The 22510-nt window shown below is 36.0% G+C and overlaps 2 protein-coding genes across 5 annotated transcripts in view; one reads left to right on the forward strand and one right to left on the reverse strand.

Moving 5' to 3' along the window:
- The first annotated feature begins 98 nt into the window (after nucleotides 1-98).
- LOC131428296 (endonuclease G, mitochondrial) lies at nucleotides 99-1348 on the forward strand. Its single transcript, XM_058592129.1, has 2 exons — nucleotides 99-784; nucleotides 841-1348. The coding sequence occupies exons 1-2, from the start codon at nucleotides 218-220 to the stop codon at nucleotides 1228-1230; spliced, it is 957 nt and encodes a 318-aa protein (XP_058448112.1). The 5' UTR covers nucleotides 99-217; the 3' UTR covers nucleotides 1231-1348.
- A 2483-nt stretch (nucleotides 1349-3831) lies between these two features.
- The window catches only part of LOC131428297 (uncharacterized), a 72819-nt gene continuing 54140 nt past the window's right edge, over nucleotides 3832-22510 (reverse strand). For 3 of the 4 annotated variants that reach the window (XM_058592131.1, XM_058592130.1, XM_058592132.1), the window contains exons 6-12: nucleotides 15230-15368; nucleotides 13837-15140; nucleotides 13448-13768; nucleotides 13239-13386; nucleotides 12949-13169; nucleotides 12201-12384; nucleotides 3832-4596 (exon numbers count right to left, since the gene is read on the reverse strand). In XM_058592131.1, the coding sequence (XP_058448114.1) occupies nucleotides 4278-4596; nucleotides 12201-12384; nucleotides 12949-13169; nucleotides 13239-13386; nucleotides 13448-13768; nucleotides 13837-15140; nucleotides 15230-15368 (2636 nt within the window). In that variant the 3' untranslated portion in view covers nucleotides 3832-4277. The remainder of the gene's footprint in view (nucleotides 4597-12200; nucleotides 12385-12948; nucleotides 13170-13238; nucleotides 13387-13447; nucleotides 13769-13836; nucleotides 15141-15229; nucleotides 15369-22510) is intronic. The other variant, XM_058592133.1, reaches the window with a different exon arrangement.

Genomic DNA, 22510 nt, shown 5'->3' on the forward strand with positions numbered 1-22510 from the left:
ATTTTTCGGATTTACAGACTTTTTCCATCAAGTCGGCAGATATTCGAAATTTTTACCTGGCATCTCTGCTGTCTAGCTGTCAAGTTTTGCAAAAATAAACCGTCAGAATCAGATGGTCGACGGACAACGATATCCGTGATCGCGAATAGTTTATAGCTGGATCAAGTAAAAGTGATTTTTCTATATGAAATTGTTGGTACTATTAAAGTGAAGTCTTATGATAATGACATCCTATACGATGTCACGGTTTTTGTTGTTCTCTTCTGTTGGGATTGGAAGTTATTTGACCGGATCCTATGTAGAGAGGAATCACAAAAAACATGAAAAAGAGGATTATGTAAAGGATTTATTAACGCAAGTATATTCAAAACCTGGTCTTCCAATCTTCGGGACCGTATCTGCTGCTTCACCAATCCCGTTAGAAGAAAAGTCCACGGTCCCATCCAATGTTAGTCGGATTGGCCAAATAATGAAATTTGGATTTCCAGGCTTAGATAATGTGAGATCGTATGATGACTACGTTCTTTCGTATGACCGGAGAACACGGGTAGCTCACTGGGTGTTTGAACATCTAACTGCGGAAAGAGTGAAACACAATGATGCTGTGGATCGCTCGAAATGTGATTTCAAACCCGACGATAGTATACATCCATTTTTTAGATCATTGAATTCTGATTACAAAGGTTCAGGGTTTGATAGAGGACACTTAGCAGCCGCTGGAAATCACAAAGCTGAACAGAAACACTGTGAACAAACGTTCTTTCTAACCAATATGGCACCACAAGTAAATTCTGATTGTCGTTGTTTTGTTTGTTTATTGGAACCGGTAATCGCTTGCAGGTAGGAGTCGGGTTCAATAGAGACAAATGGAATAATCTAGAAAGGCATATACGAAAACTTACCAAAGAATATCCTAATGTATATTGTTGTACCGGGCCTCTTTACTTACCGCGGAAAGAATCCGATGGTAAACTGTACGTGAAGTATCAAGTAATAGGATCGAACAATGTGGCCGTGCCAACGCATTTCTATAAAGTAGTGGTAATGGAAACCGCCGACAAACGTTTGGAAATGGAAGCGTATGTCCTACCGAATCAGAAAATCGATGACCAAACACCACTGTCTATGTACCAAGTTCCACCGGAAACGATTGAACGCGCGGCAGGTTTGCTGTTCTTCGACAAAATTAGCCGAAGTAATCTGTCAAAGATTAATGGGAAAAAAGTGTAGCCAAAGAGATCGATCGTTAAACAAATTAATAGAAAAATTATATCGTGTGACGCGTAGAGTTCGTAACTTTATTAGTACAATGTCGCTAGTGTCGAGAAATATAACATTACTTTATGTATTTCTGAGTTTTTATTTGTCTTCTTTGACTGAGCATAAAAATTTATCGAGCTTCCTTGGAGAGCATAAAAATACACAGTGGTTCAACATTCTCCACAAGCTAAATATGCTCTACAAAATAGCCGCTTATGAGAACCAACTCACTCAAACAATTTTTTAGAGTGTATAGCATGCACACAATGATTTTGAAGAAATTTACCTGTTTCGTTTTACGGGAAAGCGAAAACCAAAGGTAGTTTTTAATTCACAAAAACACTTTTGGAATCACGTACATCAATCGCTGAGACAACAAAGTATGTCTGATCGGCCCGGTTGCTAATAAAAAAATGAGATGAAGCTGAAATAATACGATGACAGAAGTTTCGTCTAGATTTATGTTGCATAATGAAAAATAAGAATTATGGTTCGAAGTACCTCATGGTTCGAAATTTTTTTTCCTACAAATTCATATTCAAACAAAAAGTTTTATTTGAATTTGACTTCCGGTTCCGGGTGTGCAACAAAAAAGAAGAAAATATGTGCACGGAAATGGCTGAACCGATTTTAACTAACTTAGATTAAAAAACGCTCTCTGGGAAACATTTGTGTCTCATCAAAATGAAAATAAAAGGAGAATATTGACGTAATTCAGGGACTTGTTTTGAACCGTTGTTTCAAGCACCGATGCAAAGAAACTTTGAGAATGGCCGAAATATATAAGGCAAAATCACAAAAAGCCGAAACATAAAAGGCCGAAAACTACAAAAAGCCGAGACACAAAAATTCGAAAGCACATGGATAACAGGTTTCCTTGCTAGAGACAATTGCTTAGGATTAGTGATTGGGCGGCTCGGTCTGCGTAACTTTGTTCTCGTGGTAATATAAAAAATAGACATCGTTGGCTTAGTGCCACTGAGTCTCCTTGCCTTCGCTTATGTGGCTGTGACAAATTGAGAGATAAACATAAACGAGTCTGTGCGATTTCGGCCTTTTTTGAATCGACCTTTTGAGGCGCTCCCCTTCGGCTCTATCGGTCTCCATATTTCGGTTCCGGAAGTACTGAAAACTAAGATATCCTGCTCCAAAATAGAATTCACACATTTTTCTCAGGGATTCAGTCATTCACAATCTTACATTCATGGCTCAAAAGGCTTAAATGTTTTCATACAAAACTCTTGAAAACACAGAATCTGTAAAAAAAACTCTGGAAATTTTGACTAAAAACTAATCCAATGTGTTAGTCAGGTTAATGATATTATTGATATGGGAATAGCATCATTAACCCACTAGGTGGAGTAATTCCAAACTGGTTCTGAAATTTTCTAATTTGTAGATCTTGAAACTGGAAGTACTGAAATAGTGATTGAAGACTTCAAAATCGAACTTACTGTAAATGTTTCGAAGACGGTTCGACTGATTTTCATAAATTTAGATTCAAACGAAAGGTCGTATGATCATAGTCAATTGAGTGACTATCCAAATAATGTAGAAACTATACCAAAATGTAGGTCTTGTAAGCTGTGCTAAAACTGTTTCAATATGTATGTATTGTTACCGCGCGATCATTCGGCGGAACGCCGCTCAAAAGGTACTCTCTCACATCCTATGCCATCGACTTTCACCGATTTTAGACGAATTCGTGGAACAATATCACAATATGGGATAGTCACGATTGGAACGATTTTCGGAAAGTCCGTCCTTGTAGCTTGGTTTTGCTGATGATATCGAAATTATAGCACACAACTTTGAGAAGATGGAAGAAACGTACATCGGACTAAAATCTTAAGTCAGGTGGATTGGACTTGACAATGATCTCGACAATGATCCGACCGGAATAAAAAGAAGAGGCGCGCAGAGGACATGATGGATCGACCAAGTTGCGAACCCTTCGCAGATACCAAGGCTGATGGCGAACCTACAACTGTGAGAGTAAGAGTGATAGTAAGAGTAAGAGTAAGAGTAAGGGTAAGAGTAAGAGTAAGAGTAAGAGTAAGAGTAAGAGTAAGAGTAAGAATAAGAGTAAGAGTAAGAGTAAGAGTAAGAGTAAGAGTAAGAGTAAGAGTAAGAGTAAGAGTAAGAGTAAGAGTAAGAGTAAGAGTAAGAGTAAGAGTAAGAGTAAGAGTAAGAGTAAGAGTAAGAGTAAGAGTAAGAGTAAGAGTAAGAGTAAGAGTAAGAGTAAGAGTAAGAGTAAGAGTAAGAGTAAGAGTAAGAGTAAGAGTAAGAGTAAGAGTAAGAGTAAGAGTAAGAGTAAGAGTAAGAGTAAGAGTAAGAGTAAGAGTAAGAGTAAGAGTAAGAGTAAGAGTAAGAGTAAGAGTAAGAGTAAGAGTAAGAGTAAGAGTAAGAGTAAGAGTAAGAGTAAGAGTAAGAGTAAGAGTAAGAGTAAGAGTAAGAGTAAGAGTAAGAGTAAGAGTAAGAGTAAGCTTAAAATTAAGAGTAAGTGGTAGTTTGTGAATTGTCACAGGGGCGAAGCTAAGAATGGATTATTGTTGAAAGTTTACAAAACTAGGACAAGGAATCAATCATCATCAATAATAACCATACTTCATTGCTCGCTTAGTACGAAATATAATTATTGGCAAGACCAACTACTTTTAAAATTAAATTAAATCTATTTCTATAGTATTTAAGATTATCTTATAAAATAAAAAGATTTTTTATCGAATTTTGTCGCCAACTTTCTTTATGGGTTTTTGCTATTGAGACATCATTTGAAAAATTCTTCAATAAATAAAGAAAGTGGTAAGATCTCACAAGTTTCTTATAATGTATATAAATATTCCGAAATTAATAGATTTTGGCAGTACTTGCGTAGTATTACAATTAGATGCCATATAAGGAGATGCTTTCTATAGTCACGCATCTTCTAAATGCTACCACTACTAGAATGATTTAAAGCTAAACTGCTGTCTATCCATTGTCCACATGAAACACAAATCATACCGTTTATTTCACTAGCACTTGTCTTTCTTACAATCGATCACGTTGCTGCTGAGGTCGGTCGTATTCGAGGCCATCGGCTTGGAAGCTGTCCCTGGTGGTCCCTTGTCATACAGGAAAGTCACAGGCCACAGTTCGGCCGGAGCCGTCACATCGTCCATATGCCTCAATCCTCCTGGTTTCGGTGGTGGTTGATAGATTTCACCCTTTTTATTCTTGTCTTGATAACGCGAACCATCGGGGAGCCCATTGGGGTGCTGATGGTGGTGTTTCGCTGGGAAGTATTTATCGCTGCACTTTCGCCACTGGTCGGGAGCATCGCCCACATAGCACCTGGGGATGAAATAGGAGTTGGTTTGTTTGTTCTCAGAAGGTTGTACCTATCCTCGGCAGTAAAAACGATTAAGTTTGGAAGACAACATTCACTCAGATAATCTTCAGATTTGTTAATAATAAAATTGGTAGCCTTGTCATGAGTGATATCGATTGAACTTGTTTTACCTCCTCATGAACCACTGCTGATATTTCTAAATAGAGAAAAATCAAAGGTATTTATTTTTTATTTAGATTATTAATATGATTTAAATTTTGAATATAACCAGGAACATCTTATAACATTAGGAAAACAGAGGGTTGGACTTCATACTTTCAGTTGATAGATTCTTCTAGGATTTTACATCTCGTTGACATAGAAGTTTAAAAAGGTTTATTTTGAATGGCTTTAGTATTTAGAAATGCCTAAGGACAGGTTCAGAAAACTATATATCCGCTTTTGAAGTAGTTCTGGACCAGCTTGTGATTGGTCGTAATTGGTATGGGCAAGTATTCGACTTTGAAATTAATGCAGTAACATTGAAAGTGTTAAAGCTCCTGACATCTCACCGGCAATGCTGAGAAGCTGAGTTTTTTTTAGTTGATTACTGTTCGCTATAATCTGTAAATGAAGTAAAGATGAAATGCTCAGCATTGCTTTGCAATCGAAACAGAGAAAAAAATCCGGAACTCAAGTTCAGCCGATTATAACCCGGGTAGAAGTGATTGGTAAACCAATAGCAAATTTTATTATTAAAACCGAACATCTCAATGGTAGAAATTAACATTATTTAGTTTGAAATAAGAGTTAAAATATCAAAAACCATAACAAAGTCTTTAGGAGATAATAGTAACAAAATATCAAATTCTGTCATTGTAATATCAAAACCAGAACAAAATATTTATAGAAGACGAATGTTTCAGTAATTGGATATTCTAGTACTCTGAAAAGAATAATATCATAAGCTTTCCTCTTATCTGATTCTGATCCAATTTATTCAATTGTATTTTATTTGAAGATAGAACTACAGTATCAATTGTATTTAATTAAATTGAAATATCTCATCAATTACTAAATAAGATATAATAACTTATTTTGGTGCTTAACAGATATTGTACTATTCCTTGATTCCTTTTATGAAATATCAAGAAAATATCAAGTATCGCTATGACAGCACAGAAACATCAGTACAAGATATGATGGTGAATTTTTACATTATTTTGCTCTTTGTTTGCTATTCACCTCTACCCGGGAACTTTCACATGGATTGTAACAGACATCTCATTTATAGATGTCATAATATCGATCGATTAATCGAGTAATCGATTAATAACCCAGATGATCGAGTAATATTTAATCGAATAGTTTTTAAATATTTAACTTAAAACTTTTATATCTGTAAAAAGTCGTTATTTTGTCCGATAGTATTTTATTCAATTTTCATCTTTAAAGCTTTGATGTTATGATTTGGAAAACTGAACAGATACCAAGACCAATTTCAGAAATAGGTAGCAATTCATTAGACTTCACATATTACAATATGGGTGAAATTTTGTACAAGTGTTCAGTATATGAAAAAAAAACTGTAAATTGTACAAAAATAGTATCCAACAAAAAGTTGTAGAAAATCAATCGAACACTCTAAAAATATATGCTAAGGAGAGAAGTCGAATGCTTTTCCAAGACTTATAAAATCAACTGTAGAAGAATGAAGTTTAACAAAACCGCCTCGTTAATTTCTTTTCAATATTTCAAACTCAAACTTGAAAACAACACTTGAAGTTGAGATTTCCGTCTTGAATATAAAAAATTAAAGCGTTTTACGGGCATTTAGAAAATTTCAAGCTTTGTGATTAAAAAACAGTATTCATATACTATACGATACTACAATAGGATTCTGTAGATAAAGGAAAAAAATGCGTTCATAGCTGCTAGCAGTAGTCGTTCTCGGGACACTTAAACATGAAATAAAAAAAAAGTTTTTGTTAAATTGTGCAGTTTCTGCAAGTCAAATGTTATTATTATTATTAATATCATTTATTTTACCCCGGCTTTAACCTTTTGGTCGTTCACCGGGGAAAGAAGTCAAATGTTACTATACGCGTACAAAAACAATTATTCCAAATTAGAAATAACATTACCCATTTTACTTTTCCAGTGAATATTTTACAGGGGGCTCACAACTTAAAAAATAGTACCTATTGACTGACGACTTATTATAATTATTATTCAGTACTCAAATTAACGGAAATTGTCTTACGAGCATGTAAACAGCCCCACTTAGCATGTTAAGTTGCTGTCCTGTATTTTTCTACCGATTGTGCAATTTATCAAGTTAGTTTATATTACTATTCTGATAACTGTTGTGTTATGGAAAAAGCGCAATTTTTCTGTGTTGTGCAACATATCTTCAAGTTCATCCGTTATTACGAACATTTATTCACAACGATTGTGCAACTGATACAAAAACTCATGCCTCGATCCAAACACAGTAATAAAATCAGTGAAAAAACAATTGTGAAACTCGTGAGAACTACTACGTAATGTCAACAAAAAAAGGAATGACGTTTACAAAAAATGCAAACTTAATTTTTAATGAATAAGTTTCACATTTGATTTTCAATACAACTGCTCTTAACACAAACATGGATCTTGTAAAATAATCTGCACATGAAAAACGATAATGCTATATATTGTAGAATTGATCTTTTGTGTTTCTGTAATTGAAAAATCGATAACGAACTGCATTTTTATGGTGAAACATGTATTCGTACGGCCAAAATTTTCAAGCGCCTTTGAATTAACGTGTTTTTCATTATTGTGCACCAATTACTGTAAAAATAACAGTCTATTATTTTTAATGAGAATCATCGGAATGGTGTTTAAAATACGTGTATTCAAACATTCTTAAAATTTTCAAACTAATGTGTAAGTAAACCTGAAAAATCTCGAAATGAATTTTGCTTGAATATTTTCCAATATGGCATCGATGGTAACAGTGAGTTGGATAGAAAGTGGTTCACCCAACGTAATGACATATATCATCTAAATAACAGCAAACATTAACATGTTAATATTTCGGAAAAAATGCTCTACTTTTTGTTTTTATTCAGTAATCTTCTAGTTGAATTAAACAACAATACAGTATAATCATTCATCTTAGCGGGCCCTACTTTTGTGATAGGCACTGTAGGTATTATATTGGTAAGTCCATGTGCTGGAGATGCAAAAACAAGTTGCACAATCGGTAATATATAACTATGAGAGTAACTATGATGAATTAACTTTTCGTTCAACATCTTTGAAAAGTGATGTCAAGTCTGCTTATTTTTTTCGTGAGATGAATACAATTTATCTGATTGATTTTTGTTTTCATTGCGTATGTAATGCTGTATTCCTTCAACTTTTATGATATTAATCTCATGTCTGCAAGTTTTGCGTTCAATTCAAACAGATTTTTTGTATCTTGTATCATTGTTTTTCTAAAACTGAAGAAAACTGCACACACTGACCTAAAAATTCATGAGGCAGCCAAAACTATGCGGACTCAGCAGAAACATATTTTTACAGCAAGGTTATCAATTCGGCTAATCATTTTTGCCTTGCGGAGAGCATCAATCATTTCACTAATTTTTCTTCCACAAGAGATTTAGAGCAATTTCGACGTATATTGTGTACGCTACAATTATGACAGCTGTTTGGAAAGTTTTTAATAAGTTTCACAATTGTTATAGTTACTCCCGTTTCACATGACGATGTTGATTTTTTGCAGAACTTTTGTGAAACATAAACAAGTTGATGATTTACTGCACACTTGTTTTAGATGTACTTAAAGTTGTTCTACAGTCATTTTTTCGGTAGTATTGTGAAACTTAACAGTGATAAGTTGCACAACCAATTTTAAAATATTCAAAAATCTTTCTGAACATATCTAACATAAATAACATTTCTAAATCAATTGTAAAACATCTTGAAAGTTCAATAAGTTACATTTGCTACTTGGGAGCAATGCTGAATTGTCAAAAAAGTTGGTTAACAATGAAATTGGAAATCTTTAAGTTTTATACGAAATCACTGTACACTTATATTGATTTTTTGAAATTCCACATGGTTGATTCGATGCCATGCGCGAAATAGCGCCATAGCGTTTATGCACATACCCAATTGCATAAATCTAAACTATAGAAAAACGCAGAATTTTGTTTGTCACGAGCACCCTTCATGCGCAGTGTTTGGACGTTCGTTTATGTTCACTGTATTTGTTGGGTTCACTAGACAATCGATATCCTGCGCTCCTGTTACTTCTGTATATGAAATCGTAACAATGTGAATAATGTAACATTTTTGAAACAGCAGCATGAAACATGTTTTGTAATTGGATTTTCACCATTGCTATTATTATCATAATAATTGTTATTACTGCATAATAATGATGCAGGCTGATAATCGTTAGAATGATTATCATTTCATTATCATATGGGAGTTTATGGAACATCACTGTAGTGTTATCGAACGGGATGAGAATATCCCCATACTCTCTTCGAGTGATTATGATTATCGTTGATTTGCTGATAGTGATAATCGATACCAAAAATCGATCACTATGAGGAACATCACTATAGTGATATTGAACGGAATGATATTGTCCTCATATTCAGCGGTGATTGTTGATTGTTCTCAACACCGATCAGGAGTTATAATACTGTCCCAATATCAATCCCAGAAAATTAAACGAATTTCGATATGATATTTGATAATGATTACGCAAACGGCAATCACCGACGATTATTATCGGTGATGATAGTTGGTTTTTGATTTTTTAAGAATGATAATGCCTACACTGATGGTGGGGGTGGTGAGCTCACTTCGTCCGCGTCCCTTGTTGCTATTTTTTTTCAAATAGCGATTGACCAATGCTTTTATTTTTTTCAGCAGTTCATATATCAATGCCAATTTAAATTGTGTTGTAATTTATGCATGTTCTATGTCATATGTACGTGAAAGTAACGGCATTGTAAGGGAGCACGTATCCATCAGGTGACGCCAATCGAGCACACACATTTTCTTAAGGAGCAAGACTCTTTGCAAGTGTGTAGGTGAAGTAAAAAGTGTGTGCGTAAATACAAGTTTTAGTATATTTTTATCAGTTTTATTCGATAAAACCACCACAGAACGAGATAAGCAGCGAATCGGTTGTTCCTGTTTTGATTTGTGATTTGAAAAAAACAAAGAGGTAGGTTCTACATCTTTTAGTTTTTATGAAAACTGCAGTCGAAAAATAAAACCGATTTCTTCTTCTTCACACTAAGACACTTGATCAGCTACCAACACATTTCCGTGTGCATTTTCACTTGCTGATTTTGTGGAAAAATAAAGATTCCCTTACCTTTTCTTAGCTTTCCAACAAAATAGAATCAATTGTTTTAGTATGACGAAGGCACAAGTTGAAAAAAACTGACACAAAATCCTCTAGGTTCTCATAAAAGTGCATTTTAAACGAAAATATTAAACTGTTGTTTGTTTACAATTTAGTCAACTCATACAATTATGCTGATACAATGTTGCTAGAATAGTTTTATTTTAATTTATATCAAAGTTCGAAATTTGTGATATTTTCCAACAAATAATGATATAAAAATGTAAAACTCAAATTATAAACCTAGAATTAGTACTCCAAAATTATTTTAGGAGACATGTTTGGAAAATAAAATGTATTTTTTTCTTCTTCTTTATATATTACTTTGATTAACTGGCAGCGCTGAAAATATAAATTCTGCACACCAAGTAGATGCTGCACAAAATTTGTTACATTAGTAGTAGTATACCGTGCCTCAATGGGAAATCATGTATCACACCATCAAAGTTATCAGCTGGTAGCTACGCCTTTATAACGAAATCACATTGAATGCTCTTCTCGAGGCGTAAGACTATACATGAACTTCATGAATGGACATTTATTTCTAGATAGAAGCTTTTTTAATGCGAATACCTTGGAAGCATACAGTGTTGTAAAAGTACATTTTACGAAGCATATTTCGATATATAATTATTTTACGAAGTAAATACACTGTAATGTTTTTTCTCCGAGTTTATTTCGTCAAAAACTATTTTCGCGCATAATAAAAATATGTTTATGAAAATATATAATTTTGGAACATACCTAAATAATTGCATATCACAAACTGAATATTCCTGATTATTAAATACTTTCCAACATCAATCACCATATAGTTTGAAAGGATGAAAAAATCTGGTAAAATTGTTATGCATTTATAGAAATATTTTCATATTATTAACGAGGGAAAAAATTCAAATTTATGCGTAAAACAGACGAAAACTTACAAACGTTATACAAATAATTAAAAATAAATAAATGAAATTTCACAAAATATCAAGTAGCCTAAATATACAATTCAAGATAAAACTTCGCGTGAAAAATAATCGAATATCGATCTTCATCGATATCAATACTACTCATTGAAATATCAAGTGTATTTTGTATGTGTATTGGAAATAAGTCAAATGCACATCTGCAACATAAACAGTCGTAATACACTAAAATCTAACACTAGCAAACCTGGAAAGAGTCTTGCTCCTTAATAAACTTACTTACAATATTAAATCAATTGGAGCGAGAGCACCAGGACATCAGGGCATCTGAGGAATTTATGGAATGGTGCATATGACATCGTAATGAATTATGTTATGTATATTATATTGTATTACGCTATATTATATTGTATTACATTATAATGTGTTATATTGTATTATATCATACTGTATTACATTGTATTATACTAATATAAAACATTTATCATGGGGACGTAATGAGAGGGAGCATCAGGGCATCGAAAGAATCGATGATTGGACGGGGGATTGTGGATAGCCACGCCAACCCCTTCTTAAAGGAAACTCGTTTTCTTCTGAAGGTTTGAAATAAGTCTGACGCACCCATCTCAGACAAACCATCAGAAGGGTTCAAACATGTATAGCGACCTGCTTCATCCATACACTGGATATTATGGTTGGAAGAGCATATTTCATTCCCGCGGAATACGAGTAAGTGGCTCTGCTTACATAACCGCCCAGTCTTTCAAGTTCGCTTTTAGGTAACAGCTATAGTAAGAAGGTGAATATATATGACTCATATCTTCACTTCACATGGTAATATCATGACAACACTGATCAAATTTGACTTCCTTTTCTTGTAGAATTTATCGACATAAGATTTAGTGAATAAATTTATACTCATAAAAAAATAATAAAAAACGTATGTAGGTTATTATTAGTAACTTCAACAAGTTGGCACATGTAACATTACTTATACAGTATCGTTTAAAATAAGAACTTCGTCTTCGTCGTAACGGAATGTTCACCGTTGAGGATTATAGGTTGATGTACGATCAAAGACATTCGATAAGCGGTTACAAAATGTGTTAAATATGTAATTTCTAACGATGAGCGACTATCTGAGCGAATGAGTTTTACTGTTTTCTACACATTGAACATGTTGCTATTGACATACATACACGGCGATCACTAGAAATGCAATTCTAAACGGACAACATAATGAGGACAGAAAGGTACAAAGTAATTATCATACACTGAAACTGGGTCATCTTACCATGGGTACTCGAACCCTTGCGAGTAACCGCAAGGGTGATCGGTCTTACAGCAATAGTCCCACGAACCAACCTCACCACCATCTATTTCACATGAGTAAAACCCAGTGATCTTGTTGCGCTCGCACTTGGTACCGAGGCGGCAGGCTTTCCCCGATACGGTATACTGGCGCCAGCTTCCATCACCTGTCATTTTGCGGATGTTTGTTCGGTATTTTTTTTTGGTTTGGTTTGGTTTGGTTTTACGGATGTTGGGTTGGATGGGTCAGGCAGGGATGGGTTGAAAAACCGACAACCATAACGCAGAACGTAGTTACGATCACATGGGGTACACATAGGTAATAAAAAGACACAAATATATAGACGATAGTTACTCAAAGAAAACGACTAAATAATGAAGCTAAGATGATAGTGATGTTCTAGCTTTGTTTTGCAGAATAGAATGTCTAGCGTGTTCCGCAACGAGTTGATTGGGTTGAGGTGAGTGAGAACTTTGATTGTTATTTAATTATGAATCTGTTCTGTTGGAAGCGAGTTTCGGTTCTTGTGATTGTTCTTTTTTTTGCGGTTGTTGGTGATCGAGAGCTTGATCTTGCAGTTGAGCTTGAGCGTGCGTGTCAAAAATGCTATTACTGTGATTGGAGGAAGCCTTTGGATTATGATGATCATTATTTCTATTAGCTTTTTGATTTGGTAGCAAAATTATGAAGTTTAAAGGAGTGTCCAATTCAGAGGAGGTGTTATTTTTACCCGGTTCTCGGAATATGTCCATCCGACGGTCGTGATTTTCCCGATTGTTGCCATTACTGCCACTACTGATGGTGATGATTTTATCCCGACAGGTGTAATCGAATGGATTCCATGCAAACAACCAATAGTCTCGATTGTTTGTGTGAGCATAATGAACACCCATCTTCAATTCACTTTGATCTAGATCCGACATTTCGCAATTGTAGGTAGACGCTTGTGAGCTGTGATTGGAATATAAAAGATTGCATAATTTTTCATTTTCAATTAAGTGGTGTTCACCGTAAACCTACCCAAAACTGAATGACAAACATTTAAATGGTGTTGTTTCTCGTAATCGGATGCATTCATTCTTACAGTCCAACTCCGTGTTAACGGAAATCACCTTCTTGATTGCTGACGACAGTAGTTTTGCGGGTGATCCGTACCCCAGATAACAGACTAGTAAAGGAAAGATTGCATTACTTGATAGAACGAACATATTTCCATGGAGAAGTGTTACATTTTTTCTGGTGTTTATCGTCGATGATTGGTTGAATCTCACATCCCTGACCATAGCTAGCCCGCTCGAACACGTCGAAGCCTTCGTCAAGTACCAAGTGACGATCGCGGTCCATGTCTCGTACCGGCCAGTCTGATAGTAGACAGTTATCGATCACCGAGTTGATCGTTTGCGGTCCGAAACTGTACGTAAACGCTCGACAGGTGAATTTCAAGGCTTTGATGCACTCTAATTCGCATTCACCCACTGATCGCACTGTAAGCGAATCTCGAATAATTGCTTTGTAGAAACGGGACGAGTCAATTGTTCGTATGAAGCATTCTGAAAAAGAGAAAAAAACATTTTATTTGATTCAATTGTTGACATGAATTCGTCAGTGCAGAACTTACGAGCGGTGACGTCTCGGACAGGTGGATGTGTCTCCGGGTGACAGGCTTTTGGATCATCGGTCATCGAGTAGATGTCATAGTCACGGTCAGGATCCAAGTCGGCGTAAAAATCTAATAGATTGTAGGGACGATCGCACAGTAAACAGTTTTCGCGTGAGATCGTCGAGTAGCGATAACTGAAGGTATGACATCGGAACCGAGACTCTGTGAAGCACATACGTTCGCATTCTATCACAGTCGGAGTGTTCAGAGCGTACTTTACTACCCCTTTGTTCAGTCGGAATCCTTCACTGGATTTTACCGAACAATCTTCCAGTCCAGGTCTTCTGCTCCATTGTTGTCCGTAGTTTCCACGGTCTGGTCTATGTTCAGGAATACTCAGTGCATGTGGATCGTCCAGACCATACTTTCTACCACCGTAGTTCCAGATGATGTTTTCATCAGGTGGTTGATCATTACGCAGTTCGAAATAGTTGAATGTTGGTCCATCGTATCGTTTGATTTCGTTTCGAATTCCCCAGTAGTCGGACGCCGACTTGTAAGATTCACCTCCACTATGGCCGTATGAACCACCGTAAACGCCCCAATTCTTCTGAGCATCTTGACCGATAAGGTATGGAACGAAATTTGTTGGTTTGTCATTATGGGGTGAGTACTGACTTTGTGACGATGGTGGAGGATCACGATCTTCGTATGGGTGTCGTGGTCGATTCATAATCGGTCGATGATCCTCCTGATATGGGATTGATGGTCTGAAGAAATCATGGCGTTCGTAAGTCCCACTACCGTATGGTCCCTGCGAGTGAGGCTTGTAGCGATCGGGATCAATAGTACCGTAGCGATCGATCTCTCCCATATAGTGCGGTTTGTACGGAAGTGATGGTCTGTAGGAACCACTTGGTGGTGACGGTTGTGGTACCGGGTAGAAGTTGGAACCATACCGATCGAAATCTCTATCGAACATTGATGGTCGATATTTATCCAGGGTCGTCATTGGTTTATAACGATCATCTTCGAATGGTGGCCGTTCTGGTGGGAATGGTTTGTAGCTGTCGGCATGTGGACGGTAGGTTGTGGGTCTGACAAAATCGAATGGGGGGCGATAGGGTTTCAGTATGCAATCCTTACAGCCGTAGGTCGCACGACACGACAGAGAAGCGCTACGATCTCGTTCGTAGTAATCGTAATCGTGATCTCGGATTAAGTTGGAATCTCGTTGATGTGGACTAGAATACAGATCGATCTGGGATAGAGGTTGATCGATAAGCTCACAGTCTCCCTGGCCCCGGCCAGTTGGGTCAAGTCTGCGAAAGATGATAATCTCAGAGGTAAAGCAATTCATTTTAATATGAGCACAATTCGAACGCCCTAATGTTCAACTTCGGTTACTTACCGATAATTGAATCCCTCACAAGGGAACCGACGCTCATCGCCGCACTCGCGCTGGCAATCCTCCACGCGTTCACAAATTAGCGTCCTCCGTACCCATTGTGGGGCAACACGTTTTCCAGCCAGAACTCTGCGGTAACATGCTAGTGTCGAGAATAAACGAGACAGACAATGGAAAATATTTTAATTGATGTACTTATCATAATCATCTTTATGGTGGACGAAATAGTATGAACGAGTGCTTCGAGGGCTTGATGAGTTCCATCAATTTTTCTTTACACCTGTCGGAGCTGCAAGTACATGAGCATCTGACTGTTCACGGTCAAGATCATGAGACAATCTTGGCCATTAAAGTTACCGACAACAAACATCGGCGACTAGGTCGTAGTGTCTGATTAAGTGGAAAGTAATAAAACATTCAACGCAACCAATTGTTCTGGCTTTAGCATATAGATTTGTGACCTGCAAAGATTTTCCTACCCTGATTACAGACGCATTAGCATTAGTTGGTCAACTTGCTACCTATTCGCTATGGATGAATATGAGTACTCGCTACACATCATTCCGTATTCATCTTAACTACGATGCTAGATAAATACGTCGTCATCTGACACATGACGGAAATGGCTTCTAAAAATCAAATGTGACATTTGTGGAGCAGTAAGGTTTTTTGTTTAGTATTTTTTAAACATTGATGTCTTATTCCGAAGCGTAAGGAATCGAGATAAAATTCTATCTTTGATTCAAATTCAACAAAAGTTTGCTTCAACGATTAGGGGAGACCGGGGCTGGTTGGCCGAGTTTTGGTTTCGGAATTTCTGTACACATTTTGGTCAGACTTCTTGATGAACGGTTTGCGCTGTCTTGAAGATACATCTTTTGAGCACATTTGAGATTTTTTTCATTACTCTAGAAAAAATCAGGGAAAAAGTTATTGACGATCAAATGTGGAGAAAAATATCGGCCGAGTTCGATAAAATATGTGGAGCACATCAAATGCGTTAATGGAAAACCTTGATTAGTGAAAACAAGTCAGTGCACATATTTTATTATGTATTAGGTGGGTAGAAAGTTCCTCGTTATTCATCAATTTTTAGATTTGGTAGGTTTGGATAACCTGTTTACAGTTCTCATTGCTTTTTTCCCCCGCTAGGGTATGCTTACGTATGCTTTCTTTTTTCCTTCAGTAATGCTGCTCCTATTGGGGAACGTTTTTCTTAAAGAAGCATATCCGAGTAGTTATAAAACAGTATGCAGGTCGTAATATTACTATTTCGTCCTGCTCTTCCGACTTCGCTTGTGAATTCTTAGCCGTCAAAAAAATAATAATAATAAACAGTAACTATGGTGAACTAGTTTTTACTATTCAGCGTTGCTAGTTCTATAGAAAATTCGTTAAAGTACATTGTCACTCTGACAGTGTATCATGACAGTGTACCTCAGGATGTAAAATGTGTTCTGGAAAATTTGTCGAAGCATTCAGTATTATAATTTATATTTGGTTATCCTTCACGTTATTTGTACTTAGTGGCGTACCGAGGAAATTTGGCGCCCGGGGCAAAATAAGATTTGCTGCCTCCTTCGTTGGTTTAGTGAACCAAAAAAAAGCTCAACTCCATCTCCGGAAAGATGACTTGGACGAGCAAAAAAAAGGTCCCAAGGATTGGTTTGCCGCCCCCTAAGAACGTTGCGTCCGAGGCGAGTGATTTCATTCAATCTGTGGAAGTTAAGCTGTTCAGGAGATGAAGAGAAGCCACACCTCCGAGGCAGTTTAACGAAAAAAACATGTCGTATGTTACAAGTACGCTGAGTACGCCCGATCAATTTTTTTTCAATCTAGCCTGCTTTGAGGGCTTCTACTGCAAAATATATTTACAAAAAATGCGACCATCTATGTCTTTTCCCTTAATAATTCGTTTTGCACAGTTATTGGAGAATATTAAGTTCAATTTTGAATCCAGCATATATAGGACGATCAAATAATTTCGTTTCTCGCATTATTACATTTTCAGCAGTCTGTCCACAGTACAAGCATACGTTGAAAGTCTGCAAAAATTTATTCATTCTGCTTTCTAGCATGCGGTAGAAGACTAAGTAGTTGTGCTTCATCCATTCATGCATCGGTAAGCACGCCAATCTGTTAATCTAATGCTATTCTTCTTAGCGTCGTGTGTACATTTTTTCAATATTGCACCAGGCACTCTATGAAGTGCCTACGCCCGTAACATTTGTTTAGTGAATCACGGCTGCTAGTTTAGTTCATGATCAAGAATGATGCCGAAAAAATAAAGAGATTCAGGTACTTGGTTAGTGGTTCAGCGGTATTGTGTCGGTTGTGCATGTCAGATCTCTTTCGTTTTTACGACAGCTTTGCTTGTAGTTCAGACCGCATATATGTTCGGGGGGCTTTCAGCATACAATGGAAGAATAGATCAACTTGATGTTAGAATACTGGCTAACAAAGTTTTCTCAATGTGTTTTTCTTGAATTAGATATTCATTTTTTATTGGTAAGCCAGATGAATATTAGTTTGAAGTTTGATGATTTGCTACAAGAATCACATTTAAGCTTGAGAAAGTTCGATTTGATTTTTGTCATTTAACCAGGAAAAAAAATATTGTGTGTGTATAGAAGTATTTGGCCTGGGGTATAAGCAGATATAAAACATTTCTACAAATGACACCTACAAAATTAATATACAAAACAAAAATGTTTGATCCGCAGTTCTGGACGGCAGCCAGTCAAAGTTTCTTCAGCTTTATAGTTACCCTAAAGCCTAATTGATTTCAACAAACTGAGAATGGATGGACAATATCCTCTTCATTTGCACTTTAGCACATATTCCACAAACATCACTAAATAATATAAAATATATAACAAAGCTTGTCGGAATGGTTTTATTTGTCTTTGATCATAGAAGATCAAGTGTTTCTAACCAAATTGGTTCTGTTCGAAGGTTCTGTAAATTTTAGAAACATTTGAGCATTTAATGAAACGATTTGCGATATTTCTCATTGAAAATACAACTGTTTAAAAAAAAATGACTTCTCTAGTTAACGCATATAGAAGAAAAGATACCTGTTAAACCTGTTACCGTTCACGCATCAAACCTGGATTCGATTCTTCACCATAGAATGCTCTCGCGGGGTAGATTTCTACTCCAACGCTACTTCAAAACTCCGGTTACGGATTTTAATCTTGGTTACGGCTTATTATAACCATAATCAACCTGCACGATAACTTCAGTTTACTATTTAGTTAAAACTGATGCATTTTTTCACTTAACCGGCTGATCTATGACTGTTTGAAGTTTACCTGGGGTAGAAATGTACTCACCAAGAGCGCTTACGTTAGTGTTTTGTTAGGAGCGGAAAATGCGGAAATTGGATTATATCTTTTTTGTGAGCAGAATATCTAAACATAGTAAGCAAGATAAATGTAAAAAATACTGTTAGGTACAACATTGTCGAACAATAGCAATGTCTATCATGTACATAAAAGTAAGATTTCTGGCTTTTTGAACAAAAGAAACAAAACACATTCGTTATACTGAAATAATATGGTTATAATCAAGGATGGCTTTTATCGTATCAATGAGCGTTCACTCTTCACTCTTGACACGATTGAATCAGTGCCATCAAAGAGAGACTAATATCATCGCAACAACAAACACCCGGCATGGCTCATTTAACATAGAATCGACACTAGTGCGAGAGCGAATTTCTCTCGATGACATTTCTGAGAATCAAAGGTTAGCACGCTGCTGTGGGGATTCTCTCTGAAGCAACAAACGGTCGCTTATTCTCGTTTCGCGATCCGATTCTGTATGGGCAGTGGATAATTGCGATAGAATCATTTTACTATTGCCGCTTATTCTAACTATGTGCATATAACCTTTGTATAAGTTGTGTCTATGAAAATGTCTGTGAATGCTCCACACTAGGGTTTTGAAATATTGCAACGTAGTATAAGAAACATCAAGATGAACCATCGATTCGATTTTCTGCGATAATTGTCAACTTGCGATTCTCTCTTGGGAAATTCCACACAGCAACGATCATTGTCAGACTGTAATTTTTTTTAAGGGTGTGAAATACTCAGAGTATGAAGTGGAGCGAAGAAATGTAGAAAAATTCTCTCGTGGTTCATGCATTGAGAGACTCGAGTTCTTGTAGCATCCTCACCAACACTGGTTATAATTATTATGCCTTTCAACACCAATGTTTGAAAGCTTGCAACACATGATTTCTCACCTTTCTATCTTTTACATAAGTAATATACAATAGCCCAACCTATATATGGCGTTAATAAATACTTGCATTAGGAACAGAATTGTCATTTATCAAATACATGTACGCCATAAATCGGTTGTGAAATGCTGAAGTTATAGCAAAATGAAGGTAAAAGGGAAATTCTGACGTGTTCAGGGACTTGTTTTATAAAAAAAATATTCCATAGACAAATTTACCAACTTCAAATATTATCATAGAGGCTTCTTTGCGATAGGTTTTGAAATGAAACTGTACCGTTTAAACTTAACCTAAAAACATTTTTTTCTAGATGACAACGACGTTTCGTGCATTTCTAAAACAAAACAAGAAAACCGCATGAAAATTCGCATTTTGGAAAATCGCATAACTTTGAAAATTTGCATAAAAAATATATAGCCTTAAAAATTCGTATAAAAAACGTGTAAAAACCCCAGGAAAAGAGACGCGAGTCACAATTTTCAGGGGTGCAAGTTTTGCCTTGATATTTGCAGTTCGTGAAATTGTTGAAATTTGGTGCTATTTCCCTGAGAGGAAAATTAGTTTCGGTTCATTCTGTGGACAAAGAAGTCTAATATAGTGGCAAGAATTTGTTTTCACCTTACTCTATAGAAAGGTATTAGAATTGCAGGCAAAACTGACTATCGAACGCAGCCTCGGAGACTCATAGTGTTATATCCCTATCGACTCAGCTCGACGTGATCGAAAAATGTCTGTGTGTACACAGTGCACCTTTTAACAAATTGTTTAACGCGCAATTTTCTCAGATATGGCTCACCAATTTCAACAAGCTTAGGCTCGTTTGAAAGCTAGTATTGGGTATTGCTCAAGTTCGATAATTAAATGACTGCGGCTTCTGGTTCCAGATAACACATGGATCAATAAGTCCCGAGACTAACAATGGAAACAACATTTTTTTTGCAAAATTTTTTTTTATTCATCAACATAATCACCTTTTAGGGTGATACAATGGTTCCAACGTTTTTCCAATTTTTCAATACCATGTTTATAAAAAAAATTTATTTTTCGCTTCAAAATAAGCGATGACCTCCTCATTTGAGCCAAATCTTTTTCCCTGGAGCATTTTTTTAAGATCAGCAAAGAGCCAGTAGTCACTGGGGGCTAAATCTGGCGAGTATGGGGGGTGGGAAAGCAGATCAAAGCCCAATTCGTTCAATTTCGCCATTGTTTTCATCGACTTGTGGCAGGCTGTTTTTGTTCCATCGAAAGCAATCGCGGCACCCACTTGGAAAAAACCTTTTTCATGCTCAATTTTTCTTGAAGGATAGTAAATACACTTCCATATGATATCTGTGTCATCTCAGCAATCTCACGGAGCTTCGCTTTACGATCTTTCATTATAATTTTTGTCACTTCACTCACATTTTCCGGTGTAACGGCTTCCACAGGTCTACCCGAGCGTTCCGCGTCATTTGTGTCGGTACGACCACGTTTAAACTCGGCGAACCACCGACAAATCGTTGCTTTTGATGGACAAGAGTCCGGATAACATTTTTCAATCCACGGTGTTTTTACCCATTAAAAAAACAATGTTTTATCAAAACACGAAACTCGTTTTTTTCCATTTTTTAAACAAACTACAAAACGACTTTACTCCAACCTCGATAACTCAGCTATTTCTGGTCGGATCGACTTAAAATTTTGACCCGTTTCAAGCAAAGATTAGTACTCTAGAAAGACGTGGTTACTGGTTTACTACGAGCGCCATCTCTGCTTTAGTATCGGGACTTATTGATCCATGTGTTATATGATGGTATAAGTGACGTAACCGACGAAACACGTTGATTTTTACCGCTCTAGTATATATAGGGTGCCAATATTTTAGGATCACCTGTAATTTCGTAAAGCAATAAAAAAAAAAGTAAAATGCTAAAAAGTTTAAGCAACTCACCAGTCATAGAAAGTCGATTTTTTCAAAAAAAATTGTTTTCGAGAAGACACTAAATTTTTTTGATATAGGAAATTTCATGAACCCCCTAAGGTGATTTTTCAAGATTTTTGAAAATTCCACTAAGTGGACTAAGAAGGATTTTTTAAATTAGCATCACTCTTCTCATACAATTGGTGACAAAAATGAGCCCAAATTAGTGTCACAAATCATTTAATAAAAAGATAAAAAATATTTTTATGAGACTGTTTTGAAGAATGAGAAAGGCATTACCACACCACTAGGTGGATTAAGGTTTTTTTTATTAGTGTTGTTACTCAGAATAATTTTTTTTTCACACTGACGAATAAGCAAGAAATTTGCAGCTGTAGAATGAAAACCAAGCCTTTCATCTACAAAAAAGCTAGCTGTACCAAAGCAAAGTCCTGGTATTACACATTCTAATTGTATAAGTTAATAGAAGATTCGGTTAACTTATTATTTATCTTGATTAGAAGCAACAATTTACTTCTATCCACGATTTTTCTTTTTTTCTGAACTTTTATACACAATTAGAAAAAATCGTGTAAATTTACGTTTTCTGAGACCGACATGCTCAAGCGTCAAGAAAAGTTAACAAATTTATTCTTTGAGAATGTTGCATTGTCCATACTAAAAAAATGTAATAGTGGAAATTTTTGATACCAATAATTGGAAAAAATAACCAAGAAGATCAGCTTCCTGTGGATTATTAAACCAAATAATGAATAGGGGAGGCTGGGGCGAAAATGGTCACTGTTGATCTTACGCAACAAAAAATCTGGAATGTTATATACTGTTTGAAAACTACAACCTTCAGCTACAAAACGCATTTGGTTTCCCTACTCATAAGAGCGCAATCATCCTCGAAATCGAATATCTTTAAATGGGTGAAGTGAAAATGGCCAGTCATATTTTGACGCAGGAAACAATAAGGCATGACAAAATATTGTGTGTAAATGAAATTTTAATGCTTGATATTGCAACTGTTTCCTATATGAAAAATCTGATTTCATCTTAAAATGATTGATTCGATAAAGATGAAAAATGATTAGCAATACAAAGATTTGAATAAAATGTTTGTTTGTTT

The sequence above is a fragment of the Malaya genurostris genome, chromosome 2 (genome assembly GCF_030247185.1).
Source record: "Malaya genurostris strain Urasoe2022 chromosome 2, Malgen_1.1, whole genome shotgun sequence".
NCBI classification, from domain to species: Eukaryota; Metazoa; Arthropoda; class Insecta; order Diptera; family Culicidae; genus Malaya; species Malaya genurostris.